At 38.3% G+C, this 12,986-nt stretch overlaps 3 protein-coding genes across 3 annotated transcripts in view; 1 reads left to right on the top strand and 2 right to left on the bottom strand.

Annotated features, from left to right (window-relative positions):
• Positions 1 to 633, top strand: part of lrp2a (low density lipoprotein receptor-related protein 2a) — a 48,299-nt gene extending 47,666 nt beyond the window's left edge. Inside the window, exons 76-78 of the mRNA XM_071925288.2 lie at positions 59 to 175; positions 263 to 334; positions 463 to 633. Of these exons, the coding sequence (XP_071781389.2) occupies positions 59 to 175; positions 263 to 334; positions 463 to 633 (360 nt within the window). The remainder of the gene's footprint in view (positions 1 to 58; positions 176 to 262; positions 335 to 462) is intronic.
• Positions 634 to 1,925: 1,292 nt separating this feature from the next.
• On the bottom strand, positions 1,926 to 4,066 carry rdh1 (retinol dehydrogenase 1; the record flags this gene model as incomplete). Its single annotated transcript, XM_071925249.1, is given in 4 exon segments — positions 1,926 to 2,182; positions 2,304 to 2,467; positions 2,700 to 2,958; positions 3,733 to 4,066. Coding segments are annotated over 4 exon segments (1,014 nt in total), but the record flags the coding sequence as incomplete, so codon positions are not given.
• Positions 4,067 to 5,983: 1,917 nt separating this feature from the next.
• dhrs9 (dehydrogenase/reductase (SDR family) member 9) lies at positions 5,984 to 9,136 on the bottom strand. The gene is made up of 5 exons (XM_071925304.2): positions 8,996 to 9,136; positions 7,727 to 8,046; positions 7,139 to 7,397; positions 6,867 to 7,030; positions 5,984 to 6,368 (listed from the first exon to the last, which is right to left on the bottom strand). The coding sequence occupies exons 2-5, from the start codon at positions 8,037 to 8,039 to the stop codon at positions 6,145 to 6,147; spliced, it is 960 nt and encodes a 319-aa protein (XP_071781405.1). The 5' UTR covers positions 8,040 to 8,046; positions 8,996 to 9,136; the 3' UTR covers positions 5,984 to 6,144.
• Positions 9,137 to 12,986: the final 3,850 nt, after the last annotated feature.

Genomic DNA, 12,986 nt, shown 5'->3' with positions numbered 1-12,986 from the left:
CGCTGAATGTTTTGTAAGCCATCATCATTAATTTTTGAATGTGTCGCATTTTAAACAGGTAACTGTTAACGTGAGCGGTGAACAGATGGAGAACAACTTTGTGAACCCGGCGTACCGTGCAGAACAGAGTGCAGGCATTGTGCAAACGTCTACCATCAGTACCAAACCTGTTCAGGTGAGACTCCTATCCTTACAGCCAGATGCAGCGAAGTAATCTAAGTTTATAATGTAAGGCCATCTCACTGTTTGTGTTTCTGTTCAGGAGTCCAAGTGGAGCTTCTTCAAAAGAAAATTGAAGCCAAGCACCACATTTCAAAACCCTTCCTATTCGGAGGTAAGAACGGGCCAGTTACTGAACAACTGTTTGGCTTTGTACATTTTAGTTACAATTTAAACCTTTTTTGAAGACATCAGTCACACAGCTATTTCTTTGGCTAGTTAATCCTCTGAACTGTCTTTCAGATGAAGGATGATAAAGCTATAGGAAGCAGCGGGGACAGTTCCACCACTGAGCCCTCTCCATTCGTTCCCCCTGCCAAACCCCAGAAGAGGGATCGTCCCAGCACCTTCTCGCCAACCGAGGACACTTTCCAAGATACAGCCAACCTCGTTAAAGAGGACAGCGATGTATAACCCCACTCTCGCAGACGGGAATCAAAAAAAAAAAGAAACACACTTTGCACAGAATTTATTTTTTTATGCAGCCTGTGTACAAAACTCAAATTGTTTTAGGAGAGAGATATACATTTCTATAGCATATGGAAAAAAAAGTCTTCCGTGACTATGCCTTCTGATATTTCTTATGCCAATTCTTGTGTTAATGATTTTTTTTTTTTATTTTGATGTACAATATGTATATCTTTGCACTGAAGCTGCTGATAGAAATGTTAATAAATATGTTGTATATTTGTAAATTTGAACAGTAAGATTTTGTCAATAATATCTTCAGGCTGTTTGAAATAGATGATCTTATGAATAGTGCTACATAAACAAAATAACACATATAAAAGGTAAGCTGCATTGTGAATGTACAGTAGTTGTATCATGATAGCTTATTAGAGATGTGTTGGATAATAATTCTATATATTTTTGCCACTGAACAAAACTGAAGATGTTTTCACTTCATCTTTCATGTTTATATACCTCATTTCAGGGCTGAAAAATAAACAAAAAAGCAATACAAAACAAATTGGCAGTTGTTTAACTTATGCTATTAATTTTACAGAGATATGTGCTCCAATATATATACAGACAGATGCATGAGATAAAATGTGTTGTTATAATACTTCATGAACAGTATGCTAAGCATACTTATTGTACATTGTACTTACTTTTAAACATAATCAAACTCATTTCTACTTTACGTTCCCTGACTTTGTGATATTTGAATCAATATGATCATATTTTAGAAATGATATTGTAACAATGGCCTCTTTTTTAAAATTGTTTGGAACAATACTTGAATGTGTCTATGTTTGTTGCATGGAAATGAGTTTATGTAGTTGATTATATTCAAGACTTAAGGACCTGAGGATGCAGATGTTGACAGTGATTGAAACATGTCATCTTCTAAGCGTGGGCTATAAATTCTCTACTTGCAGAATGATTATTTTGTATGATAATGAGGACACATAAAAACTGTATCAATGATCATTGTAAACATGCCCAAATGTTTTTTTGTTTTTTTAGATAGAAAAATGGAACACAAATTGATGCTGCTGCGACATGAATGAATAAATTTCTTATTTTGTAATACAGTCTTGACGGTTTTTTTTTTCAACCACAGAACTCCATAGAATGTGATTAAAACTAGCTTTTCAATTTCATCACTTTCAGTTTAATTTTTCAGCACATCCATGTAGTACACAGTATTATACAATAGCAGTGGTTATTATGACAAAGTGGGAGCGAGTCAGTCATTTAGCTCATGTGCTGGCAACATCCACTTGGTTCACTTGGACATTTCTTTCATCTTTAGGAACAGGAAGGAGCACGCCGACAACAAAGTCTGCAACAAACGATGGGAGATAGGACAGAGGGATCCAGAACAGCTTGGCGTCCCAGCCTGCTCCGTAGCGGCTGCGCGGGTGGCGAGCCGTCAGGGCGTGCTGCATGCAGTCGGTTACCTTGGAGATATCCGGACTGCACAAGATGCCCATGGAGAAGTCCTGAGCTTTCACGTCTGGGAAGGAACGGTGCATGTAAAACAAAGGAGAGGAGGATTACAATAATACTAATCATAACTTTGTGTACTGCATTTGTATCACACACTGATCAGCTGACTGCAGTTTACTTCCACTCACAGTCATCAAAGTATGTAGCTCCATAGGAGTCTCTGACGTCTTGAGGGAGGCGGTCCCACAGCCTCCTCAGGTCGGCTTCAATAAGATCCACCCTGGTCACGGCTGTCTTGAAGAACCCAGGCTCAATAATGCTCACTTTGATGCCAAAGTGGTGCATGTCCCTCCTGAGCAGAAGACGATGCACAGACTGATATAAGGCAACTGGTGTGCTACTTTGCAAGTCTGCATAGGAATTGCACTGTTAATTAGTTTTACTGCATGGAGATACATAGGGTTAAATAAAGGCTACAACGACATCTATCAACAGAGATGTTTTCATCAGCAGTATTAATAACTCTAGGCCCTGATCTAGAACAGATGTGAGTGATCAATTGATATCAGTTTTACTCCCAGTACCTGAGGCTGTCAGAGAAAGCCTCCACTCCCCATTTGGACAGGCAGTATCCTCCACCAGTGAGGGCGAGTCTCCCCAGGATACTGGCCACGTTCACCACCCTGCCCTGGGCCTTCTTCAGCAGTGGGAGAAACTGCAGGGTCACCTCAATGACACCTATCAGATTCACATCCAAAACCTTGGTGAAATCCTCCAACTGCATCCATTCTGTTGGACCGATGGGTATGGACCTCCCAGCGTTATTCACCAGGCCCCACAGACCTGAGGGAGACAGAGAGGGGAAACAGCAAGTACTTAACTACCAATGACAGCAAACCAAGTCAGTTTTCCTGTCCTCTTTTGTTTACAGATGGGAAATGGTTAAATTACATAATAGAGTGCATCACTTCAAAAGATACACAATCTTACTGGTAATCTTCTGCATATTGCATACCAAAAACATCTTCTCTTTAACCTCTCTGATGCCTAGTGACAAATTATTGTCTCTTATAAAGTGGTAGAGAGATCAGACTGCACAAACTCATTTTGCTGGAGGCAGAAAACTAAATGAGTCATTTTATTAAGTATTGATGGAAGCTGGTTTGATTTCCCAAGAGTGGCTTGGAAAATCTGAAAACCCTTTAAGAGAGATGAAGGAGTAAACACAATTATTGTTGATGTGCAGCAGTAGGCTAGTCAGTAGAAAACAGTAGAAGTCTATGGCTAGAAGCTGTGTGAGTGCTATATGTTGTTGCTGTAGAAGGCCATGCACGCTCAGTGAATCTACCCTATAAATAAATTAAAGTGTAAAAATTTGTCAAAGTCTACAGTAAAGTGTGGATCAACTGTTTATCAAGTAGGATTTTTGGATTTAAGTGTTAATAAATAGAGCTGTTAAACGTTATGAGGGTAATTCCTTTCTCCCACGTATTTCAGGGAAAAAAAACACATCAGTAGGAGGATGGTGGGGTGGTCCAGCATCCCTTTATCTCTCCCAGTGCTTCACTCGGACTGGCACCCTATCTATCCATACCCCCTGCTGTCCGCCCACCTCACCTCGCTCTCCGACCTCTGCGCTCACGAACTGCACCGCCCTCCTGATGCTCTCGCTGTCGGTAACATTGAACAGAAGGGTCTTGAGTCTGGGGGAGGCCTCGGATGCCAAATCCGAGGCACCTTTCTCCGTCAGGCATGCGGCTATTACGTGGAAACCCTTTCGGTCCAGCTGCCTGGCCAGCAAGTTTCCAAAGCCGCTATCGCAGCCTGTGATGAACACATGCTTCTGGTTGAGGCCACCGACCGTGTAGGAGTCTCTGATGTACCAGCCAATGACCGCGACAATGGTCAGAAGTAAGGCACAGGATAATGCCAGGTGTGACAGGATTACCTAAATAAATAAATAAATAAATAAATAAATCAGCAAAACTACTAGAAATAACCATGAAATTATTATGCATTTCTCACTACTACATCTGTAAGATAAAGTGGCATCTATTGCCTATCTTTATCTTTATTGTTATGATCTTTCTTGATGATTTATGTATATTTCCTGGAAGTCATCAAGTCATTACTGAGACACGAGTGAACTGTAATATATAATCTCATAAGTTGAATGCATTTGTTATTAACTGGATATTTTTGCTGGATAATATTGACAACGAGAACTTACCTCAGACAAATCTATAAGCAGATTACCATTAGACACCTGAGGGGGGGGGGGAAACTTGTGATCAATTTCTGCGGTTTAAATTTTCAATATTTAGCACACACAGGGACAGAAACACAGAGGCTACACATACATTTACTTACACAAGGGAATTCAAGGTCTTCATCCATTCGGCTATTACAATAAATGATTAACAATATGAATTAAGTTGCATGTCTGCGCCCTCCAGTCTCTTAATCCTTATCTATCGAGCTTAGATGACTGTCATACAGAGGGATTATAATATTATTGGGCATGAGTAATAGCATTGCACCTACTACACATAGAAACACTTGGCATGGGAGTCACAACATTTTATTAAAATCTGTTTTTTCTACACCTTTCTCTGACATTAACCTACTCCACACACTGCAAATCCCCCCATATCAACTCAATCATTAATCATTCAAAAATAAAATCATTACAAATAAACATGCACATGCACATAGAATCTGAATAGCATAAGCTTTGTTGTGACTATGAGGAAAATAAATTTGTGACACAGACCTGCTCTTTTAGACAGATAATGCAACTGACCACCAGATGGCATCTGTGCACATCAAGTTAGTGTGTGTAAAGAGATTTGGAAATAAACCATAAAATGAGTCCACTGCCTGTCACTTTGGAAGTCAATCATAAAATCAGTCCACCACTGCCTGTCACCCATTCCTTATTTTGTGTTAAATTAAGAAAGACGTGCTTAAACATTATTGTTCATATGCTAGCTGTTCAGATTACTCATTTATAAGCAACAAAGCAATTGAACATTAACTTTGGTTTTGTAACATGGATTACAATTCAAACATACCATAGCTGCAGTGCTTGAAATGTGGATGTGTCCTCTTCATCAAGAATATACTGTGTATATATGTAATAAAAAAAAATGCAGTGAAGTAGTCAGATCCTTGCTCAGTCAAACTCTCCAGGTGAGTTTCAGCTGAGAGTTTGTGGAGCGGCTTCAATTTGACTGCAGTGTCAAAGGTCCATACTGGAAACCAATAACACAGCTGAACATTTCCCAAGCATGTGATTGTGTAATACAATACACTGGCTTAAATAACCATTGGTTCTGATAACTGCAATCCCCTTTTACCGAAAATCCACTGTGATAACACTGCATTTCTACATTATCTCTCCTCAGCCTGGAGGCTACATAACAGACTGTTTTATATTTCTATTTCACTTGTTTCTGTTTCTATACTTCATACTGAGAGAAGTTGATGTTAAGTATCTGAAGAGCAGGTGTGAAGAGAAGCATTGAATTTAAATAAGTGTCAAAGTGTGTCAGGGACAACAGTGCTACAAGATATTATATCTCGAGTGGTTGTTATACTGTAACTTGACAAAGGTCAAAAACAAGATGAGTGGGTGGTATCAGGGCCAGCGCTCACAACAATACAAACTTCACTGGGGCTTAATGTAGGTGCCTGGCAGAGGTCAAAGGTCATCACATGCCTGAGATGGGGTTTGGTCTACAGCTCATCTATAAAATCAATTATCTTACAGCCAAGAGGGCATCCATGATTAAGTTTGTGGCGGTCATGTTACAGACATGATGGGCAACCAAAGAGGATTTTTTTCATACATGATATGTTTATTTGATACTATCATTTGTGAAATTGAAGACACATACAGATCCTGTAAAATCAATATCAAAAGTCACTACTGTTTTCAAAGTACAGTGAAATGAAAAGGCACATGTGATTGATCGTCATATCCAGGCATAACTTTCCCTAATTGATCTAATTGACAGAAAAAACAAACTACAGCACAGATGCTTTTGGCTTGACTGCGTCTTTGAGGAAAATTCGGTCTGAGATGCTGGTTGGCATGTAGGACAAAGGCAACCACAAGAGCTTGGCGTCCCATCCAGGAGAGTAGCGAGTGCGAGGGTGAACGGCGGAGACGGCGTGCTCCATGCAGCCGACCACCTTCATCAGGTCCCCATCCAACAAACGGCTAAACCTTTCCTCCATCTTTTCAAACGCTGAAAGAGAAGCACTGCCTTCATTAATGTGTTGTTGACTTACATTTGATACGGACATGAGAGGACTCATCAAAATTAAACATTGTATGATTTATTTATTTAACAGGGAGAGTGCATATTAATGGACATTTAAAACCAAATGTAAATATGCCAGATTTAACCACCAGGCTAATTTTCATCTGTTGTCCCATGGCAGGTTGATGTCAGTTAAAATACATGTAATACATTTAATGAATACATAAAATAATTATAGCCTATTACCTATTAAACCTATTAAAAAGATAGGAAGAGGGGAAAAAATGGGGAGAAAAAAAACTATATACGTATATATACAGTATATATGTAAACCTTTAAACAACTGAATGTATTGTAGATTACTATGTACACTCATTTAAAATGCAATGATTTTTTTCATAAAAAAAACATCATGAGTGCATATATTTTACCATGGGTGGCAACAGTGGGCATCACACCCCTAACACTGTCATAGAAACTCACTTGTCTCCAAGTAATGGTGTCCATAGTCATCTTTCACACTCTGAGGTAAATTATCCCAGAGTTTCTGAAGGTTTTTCTTCAGAAGTGATGTATCAGACACGGCTGTTTTGAAGAACCCCGGCTCAATGCACAGGACCTTGACTCCAAATGGTGTCATGTTTATCCTGAAACACAGAAATGAGGTTTGCTACAAGTCATGAACACTCCATGAGATGAGATGCTAAAGTGAGTAGCATTTATCTACGGCATTAGACACTTGCAGCTCCTCTCACCGCAGGCTGTCATTGAAGGACTCCACGCCGTACTTGGACACACAGTAGGGTCCACCAAATGGGCTGATTCGTCCAAACACACTGGCAACATTCACCACCCTGCCTCTGGCCTTCTTGATTAGAGCGAGGACACTCAGCGTTACATCAATGACTCCATTCAGATTGACAGCTAGCATGGACTTGTAGTCCTCTATGGTGAGCCAGTCAGTGGGAGCAGATGGTACAGAGATGCCGGCGTTGTTCACGACAGCCCACAGTCCTGTAGTGTCACAACCACACCAACATCAACACAAGGAGATCAGCTTCCTTAATACAAAGTGACATTCCTCACCTGCATGCACTTACATGCCACTTTGCTACACCCAGTAGTGAGAATACTACCTGCAGGTGAGGTTGTGTCAGAGAAACCATGGCTCCTGGCAGTGTTAATTTTAAATACATCATCAGCACTACATACTTCAACCTTACATGAATTTTGAAAGTCTTTTGGCTAGTGTTTGGGATGAAGACGATACCCATGAAATGAAATACAAAATGTTAACAATGCGTTCTCGCCCCATGACAGATGTATCCCTAAACGCCACTTACCCTTCTCTCCCACCAGAGTCTTAATGACAGCTCCTGCTCTGCTGACACTTTCAGAGTCGCTGACATCCAGGTGAATGGGTGTCAGTCTGTCAGTGGAAACCTTTTTCAGCTCGTCCTCGCCCTTCTCGGTGTAACAGCCTGCAATCACACGGAAGCCCAGCTTGTCCAGGTGTCTCGCAAGGAGATTCCCAAACCCAGAGTCACAGCCGGTGATGTAGACGTACTTCTCCGACTTGTTGGGCACTCTTTGGGCTTCCTTGTACCAGCGATACAGGAACCAAAGAGCCACCAGGCCCAAGATGTACAGAAACATTTCTTTTCTAAAGGCAAAGAAGAAACCAACATATTATACTGTGCTGTTAACAGATGGATGGTTTCCTAAAAAAAATGAAACTGTCAGAGAGTTAATACATATAGAAAATAAATCATATTAACTTAAACATTTTTTCATTTATTAGTAATGAATGAGGCTCCAAATGAGTTAAATACTCAGGAGACAAGACGGCTCCATAAGGCATGCTTTTTTTTATCATGCGAAATAAGCATGTTAGAATATGTAAGATATTATTCTGCCACATCCAGCACTTTAAATCTGCAAGGCAATTTCTAAGAGTGGCTAGACTTTATACAATACCTTCACACAACCTCCACACATGGAAACCCAATAAAATCACTCTGTATCCTCTCTTCTTCAAAGTAGATCTGGTTGCTGTGCTGGTGCATTTGGCACATTTAAGCAAGAGTTAAAGCAATCCTTTTTCATGATGGCTGTCATTTGATATTAAATCTCATTGATTCAGATCAGGTCAGAATATATAAGTAGAAATATTTACAAAATTAAGCAGTCTTTAATCCTTTTGTGATCTGGGAAAAGTGACCCTTGGTTTTAATTATTTTAATTCTTTTAAGATTGTATACTGATTTCTTGTTAAGGCACGGCTATCTTGCACCAAGATTAATCACAGACCCTTTTGCCCAGATCACAGCCTGCTGTCTCTATTGACTGGATCAAAGTCTACACTGAAAACATCAATCAGGAATTTGGCATCAGAACTCCTAGATTCTGGAATGGCCTAGCTATATTATTACTATTATAAATTATAATCACATGGCCACAGTTTATCATTTCGTGGTATTTACGCAAAAAACACAAAGTTCTGAAGCTGAAAATAAAGTTGAAGCCTTGTCTGATACCTGAAAGATTTACACCTTTGCACTGAAGTCGCCCAAGAACGTCAATGCAAAAAAAAAAAATTACCCAAAACTTACATTAAAATCGAGGCTTAATGTCGTTATGTTTTCTGCGTTGAACGTCGCAGACACGCAGGTCCTGACCAGGTCCTGACCCTCCAGTGGAAACACTGTGGAGATATATTGATATTTTCCCCTTTTCCCCTCTAACTTCCGGGAGGCTGTTCTCTGGCCTTTTCACTACAGCAGAAGAGCGTGCAGAGGTCGCCACCTGCTGGACACTACCCGATACGGTCTATAGATAATAATAATAATAATAATAATAATAATAATAATAATAATAACAACACACAATAAAAGCTTTCTAAAAAAATCAAAATATGGTTTAAGAGGTGAAATAAAACGGGGAACTGACTCAAGATAGAAGATAGATAGACATATAGATAGATAGATAGATGGATAGATAGATAAATAGATAGATAGATAGATAGATAGATAGATAGATAGATAGATAGTAGACAGACAGACAGACAGACAGACAGACAGATAGATAGATAGATAGATAGATAGATAGATGCTCTACTGTGCACTTGACACTAGTGTTGGTACAGTTGCAGCGGTGCTGTTAGTCTCATCCTGCTGTTAGTCTCATCCTGCTGTTAGTCTCATCCTCTCCTAATCTACCTACATACAGTTTCCTGTCTATAGCAGCTTTAAGAGTGAAAACCACCGCAAACACTGCCTCACTTTCTTTGCACACTGTTCCTTCCCCTGCTGTCATGGATACTCCCTGCCTGTGTATTATCAGTTGACTAATAACCGGCTGTAAAGGAGGTGTAAAGGAACAAATTCCTAATCTAGGCTTTCTACTTGTCCTGGCGGGCATTGACCTCCTAGCATCCTCCTCTGTGCTAGATCAATCAAACTGTAATTGATTTATTTTTTTTCATGCCCACTTTTTCTCAGAAAAACACATATTATTTCCATTTTTTTTCATACCCAAGTATATAGTATAGTAAGACAACTTAAGGCTATTAGAGTATAATTTAGTACTAAATAAATAGTTTCAGTGATTTAAAGATATATTTTATTTAAGGGGATGATAGACCTAATGGCTATGTTTAGTTACTGTCTGAAAGTAATAATTACATCTAAGAGAGCTGAAATGTGAGTCTAAAGTGTTACCAGTTTCACACTTTCACTGAGACAATTCACATTTGATTAGGCCAATTTTAGACTGTTTGGTTATTTAGCCTTGCAAAAAATTATCAAATAATTTGTTCAGCAAAATCTATGATTAACAAATATTTTCACTCATGTGACTAACAGGTTAGGACTAGTCTACCTGGTCATTACACTCATTTTATTACCCATGACGCAGTCTATGGTTTGATTCTATTATGTGCTGTTATTAAGATAGCATGACTAATGGCCTTGAGGTCATTAAACTCATTTTACAATCAATTATCATAACAACTAAGCAAGAGAGGGTTTCAGTAACCTGAAATGTAACCTAAGCAATGTTGGTAATTTTAAATTTATTTTCAAAATTTTCATATTTCATATTGCATATATATACCAGTAGTTTAGTTAGCTTATTTTCCATGTACATTCTACAGACATTTTACTGATGTAAATAATGAAGGGTAATTTGTGATAGACAACATGGCTACACATTCAAATATGAAATGCATGCATGTGACTTGACTGGTTTTATTTGACATGCAAAATCCAACTGAGTGTCTTTTAGAAGATACAGTACACTGGAGTACAACTAATAGCTATGAATGCACCTTGCCTTGCTGTCTAGTTAAGACCATAATGCTGACACAATCCTTATCAGTCTAATGGAGACAGAGATAATGGGAGAGGAGAGGCATAGGTTACTTGAAAATAAGATAGGAATTTCTCTGATGAGCGTCAGTGGTGTTGGTGAATTCCTTGGGAGATCAGAGATTCATTGAGAAGTGCCTATCAGGTACTGTACAGTTTGCTTTTCTTCCTCAACAAACTGCTGTGCTGCCTTACAAATGATCCAGGATTCCTGTGCTTCTGTTCTTATCAATAGTAATATAAATTAATAATGCTTTGCTTTGGGTATTGGCATAGTAAGTTGCTCATAGTGGTGAGTTGATGTTATACTTTTCTTCTTGAATCCTGTTAGACTTTCATCTGATATCCATGCTGCTGAATGAAACTAACTTGAACAAAACAACTTTTTCAAATGAGAAAAACATTTTTAATTTAATATATATAATATTAAGTATTATTATTTCCAGTTGACTTCTTATTAATTTACAATGACATTTGAATGAGTTACACTGAACCTAGCACATGCAGGACCTTGTAAATGTAGAACTGAAAAATAAAAACAACAAAAAAAGCAAGTTATTGGAGTTATGAAGCATCAGCAGCACATGTCAGGCCATTCCTGTCAATCAGTGTAATTATTAAAGATACATCCAGATTATGTTTACCTTGCTTCATAAAGAGTAATGGAGTCCATCAGATACAATATAGCTAAATGTTTTCACCATGTTGTGAAATTAAGCTTTGTGGGATAATGACACGACCAAATCAACACCATCTTGCGTCCCTTTGGGGCTAGAGTACTGACCTGTAATAAAGTACACTACATGGCCAAAAGTATGTGAACACTTCTGGGCGATAATTCATATTATCGTTTATCGTCTTTCAGTGGAATCATATAGTGATGATATGGTGATTTGGGGATATTGTGACACACAATTCTGCTGTGTAAATTGATAATAGCAATCAATTTTGATTTAAAAACTCAGACAAAATGAGGTATGGCAGGAATATTATTTGAAAATTTCAGTTTTGCTTGACATCACACCTAATATTACCATTTGGTTCGATGTGATGATTATTATTATATAATATTATTTTAATCATTTAACATGTGATTTTGCATACTTGAACCATATCATGATACATATCAATACTGAAAAAAGTCCTTATGATTATCGTGATATTGATTTCAACCATAGCACCCAGCTCTAGTGGACACCTGCTCATTTAACATCTCATTCCAAAATCCGAGGCATTAATATGGAGTTGGTCCCTTTGCTGCTTTGACCCTCCTCATTAGGCATTTCTCCCATTTGTACCTGTAATGCAGCTATAGGTGATGATGATCTTATCTAGGGGAGACTGGGTTGCAACAGGGGACGGTTGCAACAAGTCTTATTCCTCCAATCAGAAACATGCTAGAGTGATGACACTCATACTGCACATGCTCAGTTAGACCCTCCCCCGCAGAAAGACAGAAGATACATTTTTTCATGAGCTGTATTTTTGTCATACTGTCCTGACCTTGTGTATGAATTAATCAAAACTTACTTAGTTTGAATCATTGTTTTGTTGACTTCTAAGTGACATGGTTAGCATGTGTCAAGGTCAGTGCATAGAGATATCTCTATGGGTCAGTGTGTCTAGCTAACACATGATGTTCTGTCATGGCTGATTGGGTTGGGGACAGTTGCAACAAGTTGTTGCAACTGTCCCCAAGCTAAGCAGCCATATCAAAACAGACCACACAACAATATTTTTCAACATAAACAAGTCATTGTGAGGTAAATATAAGGATAGTTCACCCAAATACAAATTTGTATTGCTTTTTTTTTTTTTTTAAACAAAAAAAAAGTTTTTAAAACAGTTGCAGTTTTGTACAATAAATACATGTTTAATAAAAGTTTGTTGCATTGCAAATTGTTCCATTCTTCCTGTCTAACACTGAAATATGGATAGATTGAATAGCATCTGTAACATCTGCACATTGACTCAAGGTAGGCCTATGTTCTACGCAAACAACAACAAACAAAACTCAATAACTGTTATTTGATAAATATTACTAAATAAATAAATAATACTATAATATTATTGTATAAATAAATAATACTATATGTTATATACATATTATAATATATATGTTGCAACCGTCCCTGATCATGTTGCAACTGTCCCCAGGGTTGGGGTCAGTTGCAACATCTGACTTCTTCCATTCAAATAAATATTGTGAACAATATGTCATATATAATCATCTTTA

This window comes from Centroberyx gerrardi, chromosome 10 (assembly GCF_048128805.1).
Source record: "Centroberyx gerrardi isolate f3 chromosome 10, fCenGer3.hap1.cur.20231027, whole genome shotgun sequence".
Lineage (NCBI taxonomy): Eukaryota > Metazoa > Chordata > Actinopteri > Beryciformes > Berycidae > Centroberyx > Centroberyx gerrardi.
The sequence above is the reverse complement of the archived record's forward strand: the minus strand, read 5'-3'. Positions and strand labels throughout refer to the sequence as shown.